At 37.1% G+C, this 26,166-nt stretch overlaps 1 protein-coding gene across 1 annotated transcript; it reads right to left on the bottom strand.

The window, feature by feature from the left end:
• Positions 1–7,159: 7,159 nt before the first annotated feature.
• IL18R1 (interleukin 18 receptor 1) lies at positions 7,160–23,204 on the bottom strand. The gene is given in 11 exon segments (XM_063393448.1): positions 7,160–7,186; positions 7,188–7,561; positions 8,818–8,976; positions 10,538–10,699; positions 11,534–11,667; positions 11,822–11,978; positions 14,176–14,238; positions 14,732–14,885; positions 15,824–16,001; positions 21,568–21,808; positions 22,843–23,204. Coding segments are annotated over 11 exon segments (1,791 nt in total). The 5' UTR covers positions 22,985–23,204.
• Positions 23,205–26,166: the final 2,962 nt, after the last annotated feature.

Raw genomic sequence — 26,166 nt, 5'->3', positions numbered from 1 at the left:
TCCCACTTTGCTAAAATTTAGCACATTTTATGCTGTATCTCCAGAAAATTGTCCCCACCCCTGTGGAAAGTCAAGTTTGGGGGCTTTATCTTACCTTATCCATGTCACTTATGCTCAAGTGGGAAAAATGTACCATCTCAATGTGTATGCAGTGTAGTCTTATAAAGATGAGATGATTAAGGTTTTTACTATTCTGGCAATATTCTAGCACTATTCTGGCTTGACATATTTACACATCACCTCCTCCACTGCCCAGCTATAGTTAACACCTAATGAGTAAGAAACTTTCCACTCAGATTATCTTTTACACTGAGTCAGTGGTGTTGGTCTGCTGTTGCAGGAGGTATCTGAACAATATCTAATCATGAACCTCTGTCCATTTTGTACTAGTTTATGTACTCAGTGAAATGACACAGTTAGGGGTGTCTTCTGGAGTGTGTGGGTGATTCTCTGTGAAATGAAGGAGGTGTTACTTACCATCAGTTTGCTGCACTACAGTGGATTCTGCCTTGGACATTAGGGACTAGTGTCTAGAGCCATAGAGGTACTTTGAATATGCTAATAACTGTATAATCACATGCCAACAGAGAAAGAGTAAAGCAAATTCGCACCGTGCAAGCCTTTCAAAACTTTTAACTCTCACAATTCTTAGCAGTTGATTAGAAAAGATTGTCTAACACCTCAAGTTCCATGACAATTCCTTCTTGCCTTCCTTGATAGTCCACTCTGCCTACTGCAAGCCAAGAAACAAAAACCTGATAGGGATGACCACCACTGAATTTTTGCTTTTCTTTCAGAAACGTACTGTACTCCAGCTTCAAAGTAGGTCAGAGTAGTTTCTCCTTTACTCTCACAGGAGGCTGTGCTCTTATAATGGCTTTAATGCCCATTATACATTTATTCAAGGACACATCCTTGTATGCATATCATCCTTTAGCTTCAATATCTCTTCATTCTAGTGCTTTTCTTTTCCTGTATGCATTTGGTGACAACACTCCTATTCCTTTCCCTGGTCATTTTACGAACCTAGACAATTAAACTCTTCTAGGATCCCTTTTCATGGTTCCCCTGCTGTTCCTCTTGTCTCTACCTCACAGGAATCAAGGTCTTGTTTCATAGGAAGCAATTCATTTGTATTTGTCTTTCCTTCATCATGCTGGAAGCTGCAGACATTCCTGAGAATATCAGAAGTTTTCATTTCCAGAGTATGAGTTCCTTCCTTGTAGATGAATTTTTGTTGCTAGTCCATAAAGGCAGTATCTTCCTTATGTATTACATAAATAAATATGCTTAATGTACTGCTTATCAAGCCAATATGCACAAATAGAAACATTGCTATCACAGCTGAAAGCTAAATATTTACTTTTAAGTCTCCAGAAAAGCCTGAATCCATAAATGAGGTCTCATAATGAAGTCCTCAAGAGATCTTTCTGCTAGTGATATTCAGATAATTCCTAGTATATGCCACTAGCTCTTCAAGACTAGACACAGTCACTTCTTAATTTGCCCAGCTGTTTCTAAAAAGTTGCATTTTTACAGCATTCAGATAGTTTTGGAACCTCTTATGGAACAGCATTCCTTCGCCATGGTCAAAATCTCTAAAACACCTACAATTTTCCTGCAATCAATAGAAAACAGTTTTGTAGCCATAGAGTAGAATGAAGTCTCTAGCACACCACTGAAGTTGGCTTTGTTCTGGTAGTGGTCAAAAACAGTAGAGCAATAACCCATAAATCTGATTGATTATCTTTCAGAAGTACCTTAAGGCATCAATGTACTGAACTTCTTTTTTTTTTTTTTTTTTTTTTTTTTTTTTTTTTTTTTTTTTTAAATAGGTTTCCAGCAACAAATATATTACACTGGACTGTCTTGCTGATGTACACACTATTTCTACCCATAGAGGCCAGATGGGAGATCAAACAATAAGAGACAAAACCCTGTGATGACTTTTTTATACATTTAGCTGACAAAACAAAACAAAAAAATTACTATTGTGGCCTATTTGCAGCTGCTTTCACTGAAATTCAGAAAATTTGGGTTGCTGAACTACAGGAAGCTATAAGCTGTGGATACTGCAGAAAGCTTGGTAACTGCTGCTTCACCCAGACACCCCATCTAATTCTTGTTCAGAAAACTATTTCCCGAAAATGCAATCAAATTTTCCTTTTCAAAATACTGAATGCTTTTCAAGTACATCACAAGCATCTCATCAAGAAAGGCAAAGTTTCAAACATTATTAAAGTCTGCGAGCCAGACTACAGTGGTCTCTAAAAAGAAAGCAACTTTTGTTTTATTTTCTCTGAGAAATCAAGATAGAAAAGGACAACTTCAATATATATCTAGAGTTCCAGAGTAACACACACATTCATATTAATAACTGTTAATCTCTATTTTCTAACAATTTTTAATTCCCTGAGGAATCAATCTACCAAATTCTGGATGTGACACACAAAATTCTGGACCATTTTGCATGAATCAGCTAGGTACTCCCTTAATGTCTGAGATATCCAGTGAACACTAACCTTGCCCTGAACACACAGGAGTTGTGTTCCCAGAATTTGTTGGAGCATCCTAACTGGTGCTTTCTTTTTTTGTGACTGCTGACAGCAACTGTTATGTTTAACTTCCAGTTTAGTAAACACACTGGCAACAGCTTGCTTCTGCAGGCATCATCAGTTGTTCTGCAACAGAACCAGCCAATCTTAAGGTTTCCTCTGTCCAGCCCTTCTGCAAATCTCCTGCTTTCATTACAATCTGGAGAGTGATGGAATTGATAGGATTTGTACTTATGCTTGGATTCAGAGTGACCCAGCTCCTTAGGAGAGGGAATTTACTCCTGTTTCACAATTTCTACGTCTCCAAAATCTCTCAAGGATGCAGATGGTCATGAAGGAACAGAAGTACATAATGTAGGAAAGAAACCTCTAATTGACAAACCTTATGCAGTTATCAGCCCTTACACAATAGTACCTTACAGCACTGATACTATATACAACAGTCTTAATTTTTCCTAAATTTATGTTACAATTATCAATAGACAAGAAAAGTTCTTTTATACTGTTTTGCTTCCAGCCTATATTGTGTCTGCTAGAAAGCAGTCAACCAGCAACACTAAAAAAATGCAGACACAGACTTTGTTCTCACAGCCAGTAACTATGTTATAGAACACAGCAAGAGAAACAAGAAATTTCAAGACTGGTGGCTTGCAACAGCTGTCTCTTTACTGATCCCATCTGTGTCCTCCACAGGGAAATTACATATTTCAATAGTTTTTTTTGGATTCGGCTTTGTTTTAATCTTTCTAAATTACAAATGAAATATTCATTGCCTGTGGTCTAACCACACTTGCTTTTTTTGCATTTTTTTTCTTCATACCCTAAGCTTGACTTTTTTCTAACCACACTTGCTTTTCTTGCATTTTTTCTTCATACCATAAGCTTGATTTTTGACACTTACTTGTGGTGGTGCATATTTCCTTGCCACCCCTCAGGCCGCACTGTGAGCTGAGAAATGTCCAGTAGGCCTCAGCCTTGAACAGCACCTGGATTGAGCTCTCTTGAAGAAAGTTTCCAACCCAAATTGTGGCTAGGATGGAAAATTACTCTACTAGAGCCCACTCTCTTGCAACCCTATAAACAGCAGTCCTAAGTAGGACCCTTTGAGCTCTCCAGGACCACAGTGTGCTGCAGCCAGCCACCTCCCTCTCAGAGGCGGTGAACTCTCTGCCTGGCTGTACTTGGAGGAGCAGCAGACAACAACAGATGCCGGGCTGACCCCCACCGCTCGAGGCTCAACCCTCTGTCCATTGAGAAGATGCAAAATCATCTGATGGGAGCACTTCCCTGACTTTGAGGGGCATTTTTCACAGGTCTACCTGATATATACTTCTCTAGGTCTGCATGCATGTGAGGGTGAATATGCCATAGTAAATGTACTATGAATGTTGCTGTCCTAAAAGACTCAAATTTGTAAGCTAGGCCTGGAAATTAGTTACTGTTGGGCTGCAGTAAATTCTGTGTTAACCCTTTGTTAAATTGTTTAACTTAAGCTATCAGTTAAGTGGGGTTAAGAGCTGTTAAACCTTTAGGCCTAATTTGTTGGTCAAGACAGGCTCAGCTTAGCTGTGGCTCCAAACCATATGCCTAAATGGGACGGTCTTCCTTATTCCTTTTTATCCTTATCTTTTCCTACCCTAACTCTTTTCTTCCTCCCACTCCCCCTCCAGCCTCCTCAACAATAATTTTTGGGTTGATTTTGGGGTTAGATTGATTTATTTTAGGTTTTAGTTCGATTTTTGTCTGTGTGTTTTAGCCACTTAGTAGAGTGAACCTTGCCAATGAATTTTTTCTCCCTTTCACTTTTGTATCAAATCTGCTTTTGCCAATACATATGTCAGTGATTCTATAACCAGCCTTAAAACACTCATTCATGATATTACTTCTGTCTAGCTGCAGCAAAAAATGGAAGCCACAGATGTGGAGAAGGAGAAATATAGTTTTATTAAGTGCAAAAGTGAACAAACCCCACAGTATAAATCACTGAAATGAACCATTACCTCAAACCAACTATCATGTAAATTCACTTATACATTGACATATACATGATTAGGCAAATCATCTCAACTACAGTCTATAAAAGTAATATTAGCAGTTCCTTTTCTCTATGGACTGGCAAACAAAAAGCAGACATTTCCAAGGTCTGGCAATTGTCAGTAATCAATATATAAGAGCAATAAGAACAACATCTGACATTAGTATGAGTATGCATATCCTTGGTTTCTCTTGTCCCCCCTTACCACTGCATCGTGGGCAGTGAAGATCATCTATGAAGTGGCTGTGTTGATCCCTTTCTGTGCAAAAATACTTCCCATTTTACAGATGTTGAGTCATTCAACAAGCTTCTACTTTGCTGGCAAACTACTAGGGAGTTAATGCCATTAACCTTCCAGCCTTTCTTATGTACAATCCTCTGTTATTCTGTAAAATCTGAGGGCACTCAAATTCAGTATGATGTCACAGGCTTTAGGGTACATCTTCATGAGGTGCAGCAGATATATGCAGTCACATCGCCTCTCCAAGCTGAGGTGAGGGGACATCCACAGCAAATTCAATTTCAATTTATAGCAGCTGATTCTCATAGAGAGTTGGCTTGGACCAAAACTGTTAACAAACCATGTGCACTAATCATAGTCACATGTGTAGTAAAACACTTTTGACCTTTAATTTTTTAGGCAGTACATTGATGACAGTATATTAAAAACTACCTGGCTAAGAAGAAAGGTTAATATGTCAGTTAAGTATTAGGAAAGTTACTAATAGTTCTGTAAGATGTTTGGCCAGAAAATGGATGTAACTAGTACGTCTGATGGCATTTCTGTGCTGACAGAGAATGTTAAAAATTATCTGTGACTAGAAAACACAGGAAACACTGGTAGAGAAGAACTGATCATTGTGAAAGATTCAAGATTTGGAAAGGTAAAGGCACAAATCTGCAGAGGAGAAATCCTCTTCAGTAAAAGCTTACACCAGAGAGTGGCTTTTGCCTACGAACCACATTTACATAGCTCTTTAGTTGTCTGAAAGACCCCCTAGAGCTGATCAGCTGATCTGATCGCTACAGATGTTTGCCTTATTCCCCTGTTCTTTTCCATCTGCCTGTTAACCTGGCAACAATGTTTCTCCATTTTGGAAATTTATACTGTGCCTTTTCTTTTACCTAAACATCCTCCAGAAACTATGTATGATTAAAGGATATTTGACGAACAATGTTTCATTCCCATGAATCTTGACATTATCATGACACTCAACACTCCTACTCTGTTTTCAAGTGCACTGAGAAGGCAATGGAGCTCCTCCACATGTGAATTAAGTGTCAGTGTAAAAGAGATGCTCCCTCAAAACCAGCAGTAATGGCATGCAAGAAAATTATGGGAGTGGGCAGAGCCTTGGTGATCTCCTAGCAACCTGACAAAAGATCTTCCAAAATGATTCACCCTTGACTTCTCCCCACTGATGCTAAGAGGAAATATGGTTCCATTTTATCCAGGAATTTATGTCAGAGTGGTATCTTCTGTGAGGCAGCTAATAATAACGGAGGCTTAGCATGGTTTTGAATAGCACTACTAACTTTGTTTTAAAAATAATATTAAGACAAGCGTTCCAAAGGATTAGGAGTGTATATACACACCAAAAATCTCATTTTCACCTAAATCCCATACATGCAACAGCTGAAGGCAGCTCAAGGTGTAACAGAATCACAGAATCATAGAATCACAGAAAGGGTCAGGTTGGAAAGGACCACAATGGGACATCTTGTCTGACCTCCTGCTCAAGCAGGGTCATCCCAGAGCACATTACACAGGATTGTGCCCAGTCAGTTCCTGGATATCTCCAGTGAGGGAGACTCCACGGCCTCTCTAGGCAATTGGTTCCAGTGTGGTATTAACATACATGAACAAAATACCATTATTTCTATCCCAACCCCCTCTTCTCCCTGTCAAAATTACCATTTACAATCTTCTCAATGAAATAAGATGTAAACAGTCTTTACAATTCTTTCAAATGATTCCCAGTTGTCGACCATGTACAACTCAGTAGTAAATACTGTTAAACCACCCAAAACTGCCCTACTCTTTCTAATCTCCCTTTCCTCTGTCAGTTTGAGTTTTTTTCTACTTGATATTGCCCAAAGTCTGCTTGACAAGCTCTTCAAGGCAGGAGCTGTTTGGGTCTACTTACAATCAGAATCCTTAGAAAATACCCAAACACAAAACAAAGAGCATCTAAATAATAATAAGAGATTGCAAGCACTGATTTATTTATTGAAGAGCCTAAAAAGTATATGCAAGTAAAATTAGAATCATTCTACATCACTGAAAACTGTGAAATAAAAATGTTTTTCATTGTGCTTCATGCCGTGTAGTAAGGCCTATACAGAATGAAACTTTACTCCTTCTGCAGATTGCTGAGGAAACTTTCTCTGGGATAGGATTTAGCAATTGGGGTTGACAGCATCCTATCCACTGCAGAAACTTCTGCATTCCTCTCAGGTATCAGAGCTGGCCTCTTAACCAACAGTATTTCCCAAAAGAGTAGTTAATTTAGTTCTATTAGTCAGCAAAACATACAGTTTTCTGCTACATCTTCTGTCTCCAGAACTGTTATACAATTGCATTAAAGTCACAACCCCTCAGTCCAGGGTTGAGCAGCTTCTGAGCCTAAGTCAACATTATTATAATGCCCTTTGGTCTTTATCTTGATAGGCTTTGCTGGCATCAGGTATCGAAGGTTCTTCCAAAATCTGGAATTCACAGGAAGAGATTTATCTTTTTTCCACTTCACCACCCTCTTTGATGGTAAAAGTGACAACGATTCTGGCAAGAAATTGTAGTCACTTATAGGCATGTATTCAATTAATATGATCTTAGTTTTTCTTTCAACTAGAGCTTTATGCAGTCCACTCTCAAGTTCATATATGGCTCTGTCAGAAACGTAGTTCTGGCTCAGTATAATGATTAATCTTCTGCTTTTATCAATGAATGAATGGATATCATCAACAACCGCTGCAAATTAAAGATATATTTATTGTTATATTAAAATGAAAGGATAGACATTGAATCAACTCACCTTTTAAATTCACATATGTACCAAAAAAATCCCTCTTATACAGAGACAGCATGTAAGCATCCTGTCCTTATGAAGAGATTATTATGTATTAATGATTAGGAGTATCTGAAAATTAACTCAGGTATAGTCAAAGCTTGTTCTCTAGAGCAGACATAACCCTACTTATAATCTCCATCTACCCTAGACTGCTGTCTGGCAGTAGTAACATGGACAGAAGGTGACAGCAAAATTAACTTTCCCTCTACCAGACAACTCTTTGCTCTTTCCTAATAGATACCACTGGAGTGATTCCACAGAAAGGCACAAACAGCAACCTCTCTCCAAGTATTCTGTAACCCCAGGGTTACACCTTCCTTTATGGCACCAAACACTCAAATCTATTTCCAGTCAGCTAAAGCTGTTGAAAGGATCAGACTGCACACTTCAGTAAACAATTTTTTAATACTTAAAGAAAGAGAATAAATGAGAGAAAAGAGCTTAGAAGAGCTGTGGCCCCTCTCAGATTAGAAAAATTTGTCAGGAATGGATATAAAGAGACAAGATCCAGCCTAATGAAGGAGGCTAACTGAACTTATTGTTCTGTGGTTGGAACAATGAAATTCTATTCCTCAGCTGGATGTTTTGGACTAAATGGAAACTCATAGTACCTTTTATCCAAGCAAAAGGCAGGTGCCCGATGTATCCATAGGCCAAACAAAATTCCATTTCTTATTTCTATTTAGTTTTGGCACCCATTTCATTCAGAAAATGGTTTCAACTACCACACTGAAGATACAGCAAACATACTAGTTACCTAAGAATAACTAGTACCAGAGTCACCATCTGCTCTGTGCAGTAAATGTGAGTTCATTCATTGGCCCCCAGCAAAAGCAGAACAAAAGCACTACTACTGTGAAATATCCAATATCTTCTGTGTCCTCACCCTAAACCTTCTCGATGCTTGCTCTTTGACCTTTTCATCTTGGTTCTTTGTAATTACTGATATATGTGTGTAAGTGTATATGAATTCATAAATATAACTATAAAACATGTAAAATGTTTGCAACCAAACTTTGCATACACATAGTCTGGATTAAATGAAAAATGTCTCTTTTCAATGCACAACATGTGACAGAATTCTTTCTAATTATAGACTTTTACCTTTGTGTGAAAACAATAAGCTTTTAATGACAAGAGTATTCACTACACTTACCTCCTCCAGGGAATACATCCCTCTCAAATATACATAACTTGTACCCAAAGTTTTCTTCTAGTATCATAGGCAATATCTTCAAAGCAAATTCTCTCTCTTCTTCAATAGGAGAAACAGAGTCTTTCAGGTAAGACACAAATGCATCATATTCTTTTCCATCTGAAAATAAATCAACAATTCTTGTCTTGTTATCAACCATTAGAAATCCAGTATCTGATGTGCCATTCTGGTTTTCAAACGTAGTGTCTCAATAATAAAATATCTAGAAACCCCTGATCTTTCTTCTGAAGACTCTGAACAGTCCTCAAACACTCTCCATCAGATTCAAAAAATGTCCCAAGGAAGTTTAAAGTTGATACAAAAGATTCTGATTGCATTTGGAAAATACTTGAAAATATTTCCTTTCTACATTTAAGTGTTTTTTAAATAAAATATGATTATTTTAACCAATTAATGTCACATCTGTGAAGATCAGGATATGAAGGGAAGCAAAAAAATGTGTCTGTAACCTGAAAAATTGTTATTTAAGTGATATTGCAGATTTCAACATTTATTGTACACCATGTCTGAGAATATCAAGTGGAATGGGTACTGGCAAAAGAGAGAACAAACCAGTTAAATATTTTGGTTAGAGAAAGCTATGTCTGGTTATGGTTTGGGCACTAATTAACAAACACAAAATCAAAGACCAATCCAAGTCCACCACAGAGCAACTATCAGGATTGATACACCTGCACATGTGGCTTTGTTTCTTAAACTGTACTTTTTTGCTTCCCTTTCTGAATACTTTATTGCATTTCGTTTGTAAGAGAGAGCACAAAGTAAACTCTATGAAACCCTACACTTTCAAGAGCTCTAGGAATGGGAAACCCATTGCCTAGTATCCAACAGGCAGCTCCTCTGGGGCAGCATAGTCCAAGTCCTCAGAGATCCTCCCTGAGTGAGTGTAAGTCAGTGTACACTGTGGTAGCTGATATCAACAAGTAGAAAATAACACTGGCATGCATAAATGACATCTACCCATTAATGAAACATCTCCAACCATTGCAGTTCATTCAAGTTATATTCAAACTGATTTAGAGACCAAGGAAGGCCAAGACCAGACCCATATATACAGCAGATTTTGTGACCACAATTTGCAGAAAAATAATTCCTAAAACTGAGTAATTGTCAGGTTTGCTTGCTGTGAAGGCCACAGAGCTGCTACCGGTAATGTGAAACCCTGCTCTCCTTAAGTGCCTGTAGTGACAAACCTATAGACATGCAGTGGCCTCCACAGTCAAGGAAACATTTTAAACACCTTACTGAAGGGCATCAGTGATGTGAAAACAAGTTTGTGTCAGTCTGCCCATCTGACAACTCCACAGGGTTCAACCTTTCATGGACAGACAGCTGCAAACTTCTACACCCATATTAACTTTTGTGATGAAGAATATGGCAGATTAGAGCTCATCTGAACAGCATCCAACCACATCCCTTCCATTGCTTGCTCCAGAGGCAGATTCTCCACTGTGTTTATCTGCTGTCATTGCCACACAGATATTACAAACATGTTAGCACCTGACCATCAAGTTCTCTTTTATATATTCTTTATTTCTTCTCACACCACTCCTGATTTAAGATAATTTTTTATCTTCTTTAAAGATGATTATTTCATAGAACCTACCAGAAAATATTTTAATCAATTAATATTTTAATGTCAGCTTTAAAAAAGTCATACCTCCAGCAGTATCATCTCTTCGGCATATATCTCTGTAAAATAGAACAAAGTCGACCCTAAATATCACAAACACAAACACCACAGCTACAGCAACAAATGGAAATAGCAGAGCAAGGACCATTCCAGTGGTAAATATGTGCACATGCAGATCTTGGGTCTTCCCTGTAAAAGAGAAACAAAGCAAATTATAGCCTTAACAAAGAGTATTATATGCCAAGATTACTGTATCAAATACTGATGGCATCTAAAAATCACCTCAAAAAAATCACAGTGTTGATGGGAACCCTTTCCTGCTAATGCTTCAAGCACATATGCTTGCCACTGGTCCTGAGATAAAGAGAAACTACAAAACATGTTTTACTGTAAAAACAGGAGAAGCAATCTTGGACACAATCACATACAGTTCATTTATGTGTGTGCAGGGTATGCGAGATCAAGACTGACATTACAGATCCTCGTAGATGTACAGCATCCCAAAATGATGGTCACTCACTTTTGTGAGGAGTTTCCTTCAGGTTTTTTAATATTTCTTCTTATTTTCTTTTACCCCTCTTTCTGTCCTATCCATAAAACCTTAGTGTCTGTCCCCTTTAATCTCTTTGGCGGAGATATTTTTTTTTTTTTTGCTCTAGTCTCTTTCAGGCTCTTCTTCATTATTCTTATTGTTTCTATTATTATTAATAATAACATTATTATTGTTACTGTTATTATTATTATTTTATCTTTGGGATTTTTACTTCAAAATACAGATTTTGAACACCTTAAATTTTGTAAAGTTTTTATTAAGGCACTCTCAAGACATGCTCATTGTAGTCTGTATTTCTTTTGCTTTGCACTCCTGCCACTGACTGAGAGCAGGAGGAATCACTCAGGGGTTGTTAGGTCCAGCACAGATGTGTGAAGGCATTTGTAAGCAGACAGATGTATTTGGAGCAGTGTTTTGAAATGCCCTCAGGATTGAGAAGGCTGATTAATTAATTCTAGATTATGCCATACCTTTCTTCAGTTTTACTATTTTTATCTGTGTGCTTTCATCAGCTTGCAACATGCAGGTGAAATTGTGATGCATGTCCTCATCTCTAACTTTTTTAATCCGTAGTAGCCTTGTGATATAGAACTTGTTTCCCAGCCTGCAACAAGGAATGATGTTAGCAACACTATCTGTACAGAAAACTGAGAGGCACATTTTGAAGAAAAGGTTCTAGAGAAAGCCCTCAGAATTTGCAGTTCCACAAAGTGTAGGACATTAACATACAATAAATGCAGCCTTTTCAGGAAACCTACTGTAGTTTTTTGAGTTCTTCTTCACATATTGAAGGTTCATTCTCAGGAATACCTGTGCATTGTTCTGGAAATGTTTGGTTAATTAACCAGTAGAGGCTGGCATCTTCTTCCATATAATAACCCAAGAAACCTGTGCAATTGAGTATCTCTTCTTTACCTAAAAAAAGGCATAACATGGGAAGATTTAGTGAAAAGTAGTATTCAAGTACCCAGTGCAGCAAAGTTTCAGCTTTCCAGGAACTATATCCTATAAGTTGTGCTCCTTTCTGAATTTCATAGCCCCTGCTCAAGGTTTTATAGATGTTATACCTGCACTGGTGGTGGCTTCAGCAGTCATGCACTGTTGCAGTGACAGTCATCGATTGCTTTCTTTCAGATAAATCATCACAGCCAGGTGGGTTTAAATAGACCTGAGAATTTCAGGCTTTAGAGAACTAAAGGGAATTGGACTTGATGATCCTTATGGATCCCTTCTACTTCTACTATAAACTAGAGTGTGTTCTGCAAGGTGAGAACAGATGGGGAAAACCTATCACCAGTGCTCCAGGGCCAGGTAACAGTAACTATCTGGTAAGGGGAATTACAACCAACTAATTATAATAGGGAAACTGTATATGATTACTCAACAAAACCAAAACCCCTGCTGAACTTGCACAGAACAAATTCTTATCTCAGTATCACAACTGGAAATTCCTGAATACCTGAACAAGTCACTTAGTCAGCTACTTGTTCCATTTCAAACCACTAGCTGTAACAGACAGGAACCACCCCATAAAGTTCTAAAGACTATTGTCTTTAGAATTTGCAAAACTAAAAGGACAACTGTACATTTGGAAAAAAATAAGGGCAGAAGACTGCAGCTGTGGAGTGTGAGATTTTTTGAACTCTGTCAGGGGAAATCTGACCTGAAGTTAGCTGCAATCACAGTTTCTAGGCTATTGCAGCATCATTTCCATGGAACACATCCAGAATGCTCTTTATTAAGCCAGGAAAAGCGCATGGTAGTCCTTGTTCGGACAATCATTCAAGCAAATACTTTCCAGTAAGCAAGGACTACCCAGCAATTCTCTAAGAGCACACAAAGCTGACTTCTCAAGATTTATCAGATACTTACAGAACCTTCAAAGCAAGATCCAGCTGAAAAACTGGCCATTTTAGATTCAGACTTTAGAAATCCAAATTACAATTGCACAGACCTAATCTGGTCTTAGTCAATAATTGACCTTGCAACTCTAGCATTTTCACCATACACAGCAGCTATTTGGAGGCAAATATCTTAGAACACCATCCTAACCAATGACTGGTTTTAAGATCATGGACCTGGATCATCCTAAATTCCCTTCACTCTCCACTATGCCATCTGTCTCATCACTCAACAGGTAGTTCAACAACCTTATCAAATGATCTTATCAAGGTAGATAAGGGATGGAAGACAAGTAGTTCATAAGCATTTGATGCCAAACCCTGCTAACTTCTAAGGGCTGGGACAAGCACAGTACCGAGGAGGAAATGTACAGGAAGGGTGTACTGTGAGGTTGGAAGGCATGAGGCATCGTAGGATTGGGGTACTACCATTGGGAAAAGGAATTACCAAGCAGTATTGGTAGGAAGGAAGGAAAATTAGTATCTAGGATTAGATCCTAGATGAGTAAGTGAGTTACAGTATGAGCCACAGAGGAGGTAAGACTTGGAAAGGAAGGATTAGGTAACCAGAAGAGAGAAGCCCTCAGGGAGAGGCGAGGCACGGTGAGAGAAAGACAGGTAAATTTCTGTTTTTAAAAGTTCATTCTAGCCTCAGTCACAAAATCCTGGATCCTGTCCAAGACTGTGTGAAGCCTGCAGTTCATTTTAACTAACCTACTTCCAACTAGAAGCACAGGTAAGGTCTCTTGACAATACAGATGTTCATACACACATTACCCAGACTGTCACACCTCACAGTCCTCATTTCCCTGAAGAACAACATTCTCAACAGCATCAGGTATCAGTGAGATTATTCATTGCTGCTGTTCACTGAATAAACCATACATCTTTTACACATGGCTTCATGGAGTTTGCTATCTACAAAAGAAAGCCACGGAGAGATGTTTTATCTCCACCACTTTCTCTTGCAGACTGCAGCAGCAACCTCAGCTTCTGCCTCTGTGAAAGTGTACATTTAGTGTACTTGTGTATCAATCATGAAACACCCTAGGCAAAACACTACCAGATGTGAGGTTAGATCACATACAGGATGGTGCTCAGACAATTCTTAGTTTTGACTACACTTATCCAGTCCATCAACCATTAAGAAATCAGAACAAAAGCATGTAGGAAGAGTAGCTACCTCAGAGATTTTTGTAATAATTTCATACCTATTTCTGTTTCAATTTCTTCATGGTGTCCAACTATCTCTAAAGTGACAGCCTCTGGTGCATCTAAAATAGAAGTATTGTTTTTGGAGTAATATCTTACATTCTTCCACGGTAAAAGTTGCATAGTTGGTCTATATATAAAATTAATCACAAACATTTTATTTAATTCATAGAACAATAGCTGGATTCTGGCATTACTGAGTAGCTTAAAACCCTGTATGTCTTGTTGAATTTTTCTCACATACATATATATACAGAGTACAATCTGTTGGAAAGGCTCTTCTGCAAAATTCTTACTGAGTTTGTATGAATTACTTAAAGCAGCTACTTTGAAAAAAAATAAAACTGCAGGGAAAACATACTAAATACATTTTCCAAAATTGGCAATATTTCATCTTAACTTCTGCTTTTTTACTTCTCAAATTATTCTGAAGTAGTTCAGACTACCAGACTTGTTCCCCCTGGTATATATTTATCAAATGAGAACTGCAATTACAAATCTCCATAGTAAAGCAAACCAAAAAGTATGCTTCAAAATTTTAGAAAGCTTTCTTACCTTCTTCTACTACAAGTTTAATTGTATTTGTGCTGTGGTATATCATTCCTTCATGACTGATTAAAATTTTACAGGTATATATCCCAGAGTTTTGTACTGTTAAGGTTCTAAAATTTAGTTCCCTCTCTGTTTCATGTTCATAATTCTTACAGTCCTGCATCAATAAAAGCAGAAAATACTGTTCTGTAGCAAACAAGCATTCAAAAAATTAAAGAAATTAAGCTGTTTTTTTTTTTTAAAAAAAAAAGTGTCACCACCACCACCTTTTCAGTATCTCAATGACATGTGTCTGACCCAAAAGAGGTGCAGGCCCAGTTTTCAGTTTTCACTCATGGTCGCTTAAATGCAGCATTTGAACATTTACTCATTAGAAGTTGAGAACACTGCAGTTGAGGAAAACATAACAACCTATGGCCCTATGCATCAATGGTCCCATCCTCCCAGGCCCCAAAAGACAAGAGAGCAGGGCTGTAGCTCATTCTTGCCAGGCTACTCCAGGTGCCTGTACTAAACCAGTCAAAATCCCATCCTGAAAGGGATTTTGATTGATTGATCTTGGAGTGAACAGGGTCTGTTACTTCAAGCAGGAGACCTGAGAGAAATATGGAGCACATCTCAAAGAGATGATTTGCCAAAGATGAACAGAACTGTATCTGTTACCCACTTAAAAACTGTTCAGAAACAGCAAAATTGAAAAATTTGCAATTACTTTACAAGTATATGGCAATTGTAAAATAAAAATCTTGGCATCTCATTTTGCATCAGTACAATATCTGTATCAGCAAAGTAGCAGCTGGCTAAACCAGCTGCTGCCTAAATCAGCAAACAGACATGCACATCAGATCTTTTATCATTCCAAACTACTAGTTTAATAACTTCTGAAACAGGTATATATTTTTAACAAATCTGAGAGCAGACAAAAGCTTTGTTTTGTGTATCTGTCTAAAGTATTTTCCCCCTAATCCCATGAGAAATTAAAGCTTTACAATGTCTATGGATGTTTCTAAAAATTTGCTTGCAATTAATATTTCCTGCAATCAGACATTTTGTTTCTACAGCTGAAGATTTGAGTGACACTGTTTCAGTAATTACCTTGTACCATGTTACGCTGTCGTTTTCATAGACAGACAAATCACTGCATTTCAGTGAATGACCAGTTCCAGCACTTTTAATTTCTGTAGTTAAATGATTTTCATTGAAACAGCTGCTTTTATTTCTTTCAAGTACATTCAAGGTCCACTTCTGAATTGTGGAATTTTGTTTTCCATTGCTAAGGAAAAAAAAAAAAAGCAAAATCGGTTTTAGGAGCTTGTTAAAATAATGCAGCTTGGTGAGTTACAAAATACAAATATATTCTCAAGTACATGTGCTAGGTAAAAAGTACTTCTACAGTGACCCAATTATTTTTATTCCCTTTATCACTTTCCCACTCCCAAATATGTGTAATTTCCTTCAACCAAACAGGTTACTTAGACTAAATGCACTATCACAAAACACTTGACAATACAATTATATCTATGGAACATGACAAAATATGCTACATTGACCTGAACAAGGATGCAAAAATCTGTGACATCATCCATAGTTACATGACAGCATCAAAGAATTTTGGACCTTGAATCAGCTAAAGATTTTGCAGGTTTATGTGTTGCTAAGGTTAAAAGCCATGACAGAAAAATATATTTGTAAAATTTGAAATAAGGCATGTCTGCTATTGTTCACAAAGCAACATTAATCAATTAATACTTTGATACTCTGCAGGTATTTTGGAATATTTTGGAATATTTTGGAATTCAGTGGTATTTTAGAAATATTTCTAAACTTCACAAGTCATGAATCACAACATCATTTATGGATTCAAGCATGTCTGCAAAACAAGGCACTTTGGAAAGAATGCATCTCTTTGTCTTTGAGCCTGCACTGATCAGAGATCTACAGAGGCTGAGCACCCCAGGCTGACTGAAAGAGACAGGAACTGTCACTTCTGCAGCAGAGGCATCACATCCCATGCAGTGTGTATAAAAGATCACACAAATGTGCTCCAAAATTACCTCTTTTGAATATCTAGGAGCTGATTATTGTCATTTACATATCTACTAGGTTCCATCCATATATTCCTTGAATCACATTATAGCTGTTATTTCACTGTTTGATATATCCAAATACATTACTACCAAGGGAAAGGAACCTGGAGGACTTTTATTTGGCAAAGTTGGAGCTTAAGAGAAAGCCATATGTTGCTGTCAGTTAGTGGGTGAGATTCTGTCAGTTAACGGGTGAGATTTTGCAATTAGTGCATAAAGCTCTCATTTGTTTTCTGAACAAGCAGGGCCTGACAAAGGAAAAGCAGCAATCACAGAGCACTTCCCTCCTATGTCAGTCACATCTGCATAAATCTGTTTGAATCTTTCTGCCCCCAAGAAAAGAAAAACAAATTTCTTACATAACTGCAATTAGTCAAGAATTGTTTCAATGAGCAAGGCCAAGAGGACAAAGTAGATCAAATGCAGAAGCATCCCTGGTAAGTAATTCAGCTTAAAAACCATTCTTGACATGCCTTTTGAGTGTATAAGATTCAGAAGAGCTATTAGGACATCATTTTTATGATTAATTTAGACCAAGTCTTGAGTTGCTTTTTTCTGCTTTTTAATCTCCACAAAGAGATGTATTTATGTATTCTGCTCACCCTCTTTGCATTTTAGCCCTTTCTCAAGCTACACAGGTTCTCCTTACTCACTTGAGATGTTCATTACTCCTAATTGTAATTGACTCTTTAAACCAAATCAGAGTGGTTTTGGTAAATCAACTATGCTGTTACAAACAGAAAAAGCCTTACCAAAACTTTTCCATCAGAGACGAGCTCACATGGATATTCATTGTGGGTGGAGCTCTTTTCATCTATTCCTCAACACCTTATTTACACATTTAAATCAGAACTGCTAATTACAGTGAACAGTGGGACTACAGACAGAAGTTACCCTGTTACAGTGCCTTTTATGCAATGTATTTTATGTTTTTTTAGAATAAGATAATCTGTGACCCAGAAAGGTCTCTGTCTCCCTGGCAGGTACCTAAGATAAGTTTAGGTGTAGACATAAATATTAATTCCAATTAATTCCACCGAATCTGTGTGTTTCTGTAGTCATCACTCTACTAATCTGAATACTGTCAGAGAAGTAATTATAGATCTAGCCATGAAATGCAAATGATTTTACTCTCTAGATTCAGCAGATGAAAGAAAAGGGTCGATAAAGCCACATGTTCTCCCAAACACTGTACTCCACAGAGACTTTCTTCTGTGATCCTATCTGGGGAAACCACTCAAAGTGGACCAAGATATTCTATCTAGTGAGCCAAAATCTGGCAAGGAGAATGTCCCTGGAAGGTATTAAAACCATGCTTGTGCAAACAAAGATGAATTTTTTCATGCATAATTTTTAATTGTCTGCCGTATAGCATGGTTTTCAACACACACACTAAATGATCATTCAGTTATAATTTTTAAACTGCTGGTGTCTGAATTGTTGTATATTTTTATCCTGGTTTTCACTTGTTGAGAGTCTTCAGTGATAGTTTGTCAGGAACAAAACCATTTCTGGTTTAACAGCTTTTCAATCTCCCCCCAACAAGCCCACCAAGAAGGAACAACAAAATCTAGCTTGACTCAGAAGATGATAAAGGGAAGTGAAAGTCCTTAGAGAATATAAACCAAGTTAACTGGATACATAACCAATCCAAAGTAATCCCTTAGCTATTTTACTGCAACACATCAGTGTTGCATCTCGATATTGCAATCTTCTACAGAAACTGCCACTCTGCTTTCCAAATTGCAGTATTAACTCTATATGAATGTTCCTACAGCTTTCAATTGTTCTAAACACATTGAAAAATGGAGCAATATTAGGATTTTAAAATTTATCATGTGTTTATTCTGGTTCTCTGTAGTTTTGGGGTTTTTTTCAGGAACATCTCTCAGTTTCAAGGTCACCAAAATAGAGCAACCTGATGATAACCTGCTTTTTTGTATTCTGTTTTTCTCTTTGACAACCACAGGATGAAGACTATAAAAAAACCCATACAAATTAGAAATCTTTCCAAAGACCTGTGACCCAGTTTTTGCTGCTTACCACACAGGTACACATGAAATTTTTATTTTCAAGAATGTTTCTGAAGATGGACACATTCAAGCCTATAGGTGATGTCCATTGATTCCTGAATTTGTATCCTGAAGTCTAGTGTGCCAACACATGTGAACACATCAACATATATGCACACTTCAGCTGTCTATGTATGTCTCGCCAGGACACTTCTGACTCCTTTTTATGCAAAAAACAAGTGGTTAAAAGCCCATAAAAACATTGTTACATCACTTTAACCTCCTGCTTCTTGCATGTCAGTTGTAACACATCAGAGAAAAAAATCCTACATTTAATTAGTTTCCAAATCTGTCAACATGTTGTCTTCTTTTCTTGAAAATCTGCAGTATATGTAATTGTCACATTGTTCCCTAAAGCTGCCTAAACAGTTATAAGTATTCTGAAAATCTTTTCCTATATAGCTTACAAATACCTATCTCTAAATCAAATAGTTGAAAATTAAAAATAAAAATATGATTAGCATATCTTCTTTCAAAGTAAAACTTTTAACCTATTATAAATACTCTGCAATGGAATTAATTTCACGTGGTCATTATTATTAAATCTAAAACAAGTTCAGTGGTCCACAATAGTCCACAATTTTTCCCTATAGAAACTTCTAAAAGTCCTGTCTCTGCAGAAAACAGTTTTTGCAATAATCTTCTGAATTTGCTGAAATGTAACTCATTGAATATGCCTGCCAATAGTGAGAACCATCGTATAAACTAAGTCAAGATCCTATTGAAATTCCATTTTAAAAATCTCCTTATGACTATTGTTCCAGCACTGAGACCTGTAAAGAGTTCCCACAGGAGGATTGCAAGATTCTGGCATCATTCTGATCCTAACAAAAAGATGGGCATTCATATGAACCTAACAGAAAGAAATTAAAAAAAAAAAAAAAAAAAAAAAAAAAAAAAAAAAAGGAAGGAAAGAAAGATGTTTCAGAGTAAGATTTTTTTCCTCAAAAATACTTTCTTTCAAAACTGATTTTTAAAATGTGGCAGGTAACATAGTTCTAGAAGACAAGACAAAAAAAGAGAAAATCAAAACTCTTAATTCCAAATGAATGCTTTGATGTAATCAAAATTTTTTTCTGAGTTTCTCTCTTAAGCAAATGAGTAAATCAAGAAATTTCACAAAGGATTCTGACATTTTTATGTTTTCAAACAATTATTCATTTCAACTAACTTCATTCTAATAGTTTTACTTCAGTTCTTGTCCTGTCATATCCTTCTCCTTCAGTACGTAAGGCTGCTTCCTTCAGCTTTGAGGTTTACACATTTTCATAATAATTTTATAGAATTCTTGTGATTTACTGTGCAATTACTGTCATTGCCCCAAGTCCTTAAAATAATCAGAAAACCACAATGATTGTAAATTAAGGCTGGATTTATCAAAGCTCTTTTCTCTTTTTGTCCTGTATTTTAGACTCCTTATGTCAGTCTCTTTCTGTAGCCTGGCAATTCAGGTATGATTTCCACCTATCTTTCCCCATGCCAAAATTAGTCAGTCTGCATTTTGTGATACTGATTAGGTGGCATTAGAGAGAGTTTTTAGATTTAATAGCTTTTTTGTGAAGTGGCCACACAGAAAATTGATCAACAAAACAAAACTAGACAAACTACCATATTCATCATCCCTAAAGAAAATCCTCTTGAATTTACCATAGAGGAATAATTTTTCTCTCAGTATTTACCCTACAATTCAAAATATTTTGTATTTTATATACCATGAGTCAGTACTTTTTAAAATAATATCAGTAAGGAGATTACAGTAATGATACATAGAAAAATAATTTTAAAAAAGATTTTCAGCTTCCAAGTTGACTTGGAAGTTAACAGTTGAAGTCTAGCTAAGAACTGTAAACTATCAATATTTCTGGAAAAACATGGAGAACATTTTTTAGTATCTACAGTCTCATATTCTTTATAAACCTGGCTAGAACCTTAAAAGTATTACTTGAAGAACAGCACAAATCATTACATGCAAAGTAATCTGCTTCAAATGAATCATTGTTTCAAATGTAAGTTCTGAATTATGGGTTTAGTGCAAGTTAGTCATAAAAACTCTGTGCAGCAAATCTTTGGTTTAGTCCTTTAGTCTTTCTTGGTGTTGCAATGAAGATTGCAATCAAACAATGAGGCCCATCCTTATTTTTCCTTTTAACCAATGATGTTCTACAGGAATAAGAAATCAAATCCAATTCTTTCACTTGTTCTTTGAATGACTCCATGCAGGCCAAGGTTTGCACAGAAAGCAGAATTCAGTTCTGCTATGTTTAATCTTTACTATGCAGTTAGATGATTTGGCAAGCCTCATAGAATGAGATCCATTCAATACAGCAAGCAAGAACAAGTCTGGGGAAAAAGACAAGCAAATTTTTCCTTTTTCTTGGCAGTGGACAGAAGGCTTGCCTGACACTCATTTTGCTTAGGTAATTAATCACAAGCCAGAAAAAATGCTACCTGCCTTATCAAAAGGTTTACAGAACATTTAAAAGGCTGAAACTCCTTATAGATATTCGTAAATATTACAGGTCCACCTTGATAGTTACCATGAAATGACTCTGCAGTTAATACAGTTCCCTATGCTCGTGTTATATGGATGCCACTAGCTATAGAAAACAAGACAAAGAAATTATCTTCATCGTAGACATGTGCACAGGCAAGACATTTACCCATTGTGTTGGGTACCCACCTGTGAATTACAGAGTAATTCCCAGAGTCACTGAGTTCAGCTGGCCAAAACTCCAGAAAATTCATTTGTAAAACAATTCTGTGCGTTTCCTTTATCAGTTGCTGCTTTCCAGCACTTTCTTTGTACCAGTTTATTGTGTATGTTTCTTCCTGAAAAAGTTCTTGCCTTGACTCAATATAACAAAGGAAAAAATATTCCCCTTCTAGAACATCAATGGAGGCACGAAGAGGGCACAGCTTCTCTTCAGAGAAAGAGAGAAAAAGATACATTAGTAAGCTAAGTACTTATTTCATAAAGTTACATTAGCCTGACCTTAAAGTGCTTTGTTGCGCTCTTGGTATTTTATAAAAAGACTCCTTTCAGCAAAACGGTCTGGCAGCATTTATTTACTTATTCCTGCAATATTTAATAAAAAACTCAATATTCCAAGCCTTTATTCTATCTTACCAAAGCAACACCAGAAGGAAAAGGGGACTAGAAGTAAGAGCACATTTCCCTATCTCTATGATTCTTTCACATGAGTTTCACACAGTGTCAGAATCAAATCAGCTCAAAGGGCAGACTCTAGCCTCACTCTACAGTAAAGCAGCTGCCACAAATGGAAGAGCAAAGAAGAAATTCTTCACATATTGTTTGACTTCACTAATATGTCTGAGATAAAAGCAGAGATCCTATAAATTAACATTTGCATTTCCTTATCTTCTTAATGAAAACTGAATCATTATGTAGATATATTTCTGAAAAACTTCAGATATCTTTGGAAAGTTGCCTTGGAATGAGATTATGTGTGTAAAATTTAGTCTTCAATCCTGCCTTTCCAAACAAATTTTCCAAATTTACTTTTGCATACAGAAGTTATTAAAATTACAGAAAAGGATCCATGATCTAGGATTAAGAGTCGAAAATAAAATCAGCCTTCAGTCTCTCTTTCTCCTGAGGTTCTAAGAGATTATTGATGTTTAGCAACTATTGTGACCACACTTCCGAATGGCACAAAAAGAAGCAGACTCTTTCTCTTGCTTGCTATGGCTCTTCATATGGTCATGTTCACATACAACATCATCAGATTTCTCCAGACAGCATACTTGCTTTGTCATTTCATAATTTTGGTGTTTGGGACCAAACTTCCCATGTCTGGAGCTGGGCTGCAATTGCCAAACCTTTAAGTCTTTGTTCTTGGCTACAAAACACAAAACCTGTCCTACTTCCAGCAACTGTGAAGAAGCTGGTACATATTTTGAAGGTTCTATTATTGAACTGAAGACTTTTACTTACCAGTGGCAGATTCCATGATCAACATTACAAAAAACATTATCAGAGTCATTTTCTTGAGGTACTTCTGACTTCTTCTCCAAAGAAATGAAACTGAATTGTTCCTGCTTGTTCTGAAAGCCTCAGAAAAAGAAAACAGATGCATAGTTCACCACAAGTGCAATGAAACAGATTCCTTTGAACATGTGAACAGTGTAACTATTGCCCTCTGCTGAAGAGAGCTTTCCAAAGGAGAAGTTACATATTTTTGTCATAACAGCTATTTTCATACATCAGGTATGTCTAGATTTTTCTTTGCAATTTCATTTCAAATTCAGAAAGCACTGCAGGATTTCTTTCTTCTGTTTTCTTATTTAATAGATGTATTTTGCAGTATTACAGGAGCACTCAAATCCCAAGCCAGTAGATACCTACCACAGGACAGGACATTGCTTTTTTTCCTCCACAAAGAGAAAAAACTTTGCAAGACCGGACCTTGTAGAAAGAGTTAGTGGAAACTTCCTTTACCTTCAATGAGAACAGCACAGTGTTGTAGATTGCATATGCTGATGGCTAACTTTGAGCCTGTTGGAAAACCATGAGATGTAATTCCTTTCACAGCTTGGTCTGAGTGAGTTGGGTCGTTCACTCTCCAGCTGAGAGTGCTAACATTTCTGCTGAGGGGAAGGACTTGAAGCAGCCTATAGTGTTGCTTCATGTGTAGTCAACTGATTTCAAACGCAAGTGAAAAACATCACTAAGTATGACCAGCTTGGAGCATCTTCTGAGGCTCCTCAGAGCAGCAGGTTAACTGACAATCAAGGACAAAGCTACTCCTGATAGTCTGCCTCAGTTTTGCTTGCAAAACAGACAGGGGAGATACACAATCAGCTCAGTTCAATCCCTGAATCCAAAACAGATTACCTTGCTTAGTGTGACCCAAACATGGATGGACAAATGAGACACACACACTAGACATATTTCAGAGATCTGAGAGATCTGCCAAAAGAAATCTCATTAGTAATCCATTTCTTTTTTATTAAATAAACTTATTGCAATCTGAGAAAGCACAGACTTCAAGGAAGTGCTCTAAGATTTGGAGTCAGAAAGCTCCTGTGACCTAAAGAGTCTGGAGACAAGAGGCTACTGCATTTCCAGCAGTATTCCAGGACACCAAACTGTGTAGCTGCTCTCCTTCTCTTACCTTTCTTCTCAGTTCTTTACAAGTGTGCCATCATCCCTTAAAGCACTGTAAGGAGATGAAGGAAGTGTTTCACATCCCTTTTTTCAGACAGCCTGACAGGCAGATCCAGATTTAGAAAGCTAGAAGAATTTGGATGCTGAGTACTGCAACAAGTAATTTCAGTTCCGTATTACACATGGAGATTCAAACTCCTACACTTCATAAGGAAACAAGGGCCTCTCTCTTTAATTTATTGAATTTTGTTTTCCTTCTCTATCCTATCACCTTCAGAAGAAATACAGCTGTTAGAGACTACAAGACTATGATCCACTCAAAGACAGAATCATTTAACACCAGATTTTAATTCTAAATCCACTTTTTTTTTGGTATATATCACATCAGCACACAGTGGAAGTTTGGTTGAATGCACAAAATATAATGGAAGGGACTTAGTAATGACCAGGTTTGTGATTCATGATTATTAAAAATCAAGACAGAGGACCTTTATCTTATTCTCTCATTGCTGTTGAACCCGATCAATTTGTCTGAAATTGTTCTACTGTTGGCTAGAAGTCTTTACATTTGAGCCGTACAGTTTGAGTACGCTTCAATGAAAAGTTAGGAAGAGGACAAAAGGTGAAAAAAATAAAAGTGCTTTTAGTGAAAGTCAGCTAATACAAAGAGAATCTTTGAGAAACAAAATAAGATTTTGATTTTCAGAAAGAATAGAGAGTTATTTTAAAGTGAAAGGAAGGATTCTCTGCCTAATAGAAGAGTACAGAAATACTAATGGGCAAAATGCTAAGGCAATAGAGCAAAATGACAGTTTCAATGAAAATTGCTTAAATTACAAGTTGTCTACAAGGCTCAAAGTGACATTAGCTTTAAGCATTTTTTTAAAGTTTTATACATGTTTAAAACCACAGATGGAGTTTTAATAATAAAATATGGTTTTCTTAAAAATGCTTGTGACACTGTGAAATCAACAAAAACTTTAAATCAAAAGTTTAAATTCTGTAAAGAGCATTACCATTGTCTCATAAATTAGAAAATTATGCACCATTAAAATTATTCCCCACTTTTCTGGAATCTCCAGAAGATTTAGGAATGAAATGAGGCTGATACATAGAAGTGATTGATCCTCAATTTTGGACAAGTAGCTAATTTTGATCAACACTTTTGGAAAACTTGATTTGGTCCTGAAGGGTTGTGACTTCCTTTTTGGAAAAAAACCCACAACATATTCTTCTGAACATGGGACTGTTCTCACAATCATCTTGGGGTCAAGGAAGGAAAGCTCTAGTCTTCCCTCTTTAAGAATAACTTCTTGTGAAATTTTAAGTATTTTTTAAATATTACCACACAGTGCCATAATTTGAGCAGCATTGATGAAGAAAACAAAAATAGTCAACAAACAGTTGTCTTAACCATACTAGATCCAACCACCATTCTGCCAGGATTGCAATTTATTGGTAAAAATGAAAATCTGTTTTAATTTCAAAGAGCATAAGCAAGGCTGTTTACTTACTATGCAAGTCTTGCCTGGTGGAAAGTGGATGGAGAGGGAGTCTTCCAAACTCCAGAGAGTTGCAACTTCAACTTACAACTCTTCTGAATCTCATTCATCACTGAAACAGAGAGTTGCCTCTCTCAGCAAGTGAGTCAATACATAGTTATTTCAGTTTGAAAAACCTTCTGAAAAAGGAAAAGAGAACTGTTGATTGCAGGAAGGAAAACAGAAAAGGGAGATGTGAGAAATTCATTTCTGCTAGCATTAAGGGAAAGCTAATAACAAGTCCTTAATATTAATATTTTTTCTAAATGAGGCATTTGAGAGCAGATGCACAAATGGTTTAAGCATAATCTTTTTGGTCCTACCGTTCAGAACAGCGCTGAAGGAGCCCATCCTCCTCAAAGCCACCCAGGTGTGTGTGAAAGGGCTGCGCACAGCACAGATAGGGTGACAGGGGCTGTGTGTTGAAATAAGCCATTTTCAGGGCTAAACTGTTTATGACAGACAGGTAATAAGGAAAAAGTACAGCATGGGACAGAGGAGGCAAAGCCGAGTGGCACTGGGGAGCGGCGAGCGGTGCCACGGACAGGGAAGGGCGGCAGGGTGGGAGAGAGACAGGGTCGGGGAAGGGCAGGGCTGGGGACGAGCGGGG

Source organism: Prinia subflava, chromosome 3, assembly GCF_021018805.1.
Source record: "Prinia subflava isolate CZ2003 ecotype Zambia chromosome 3, Cam_Psub_1.2, whole genome shotgun sequence".
NCBI classification, from domain to species: Eukaryota; Metazoa; Chordata; class Aves; order Passeriformes; family Cisticolidae; genus Prinia; species Prinia subflava.
This window is presented reverse-complemented; position numbering and strand designations above follow the sequence as displayed.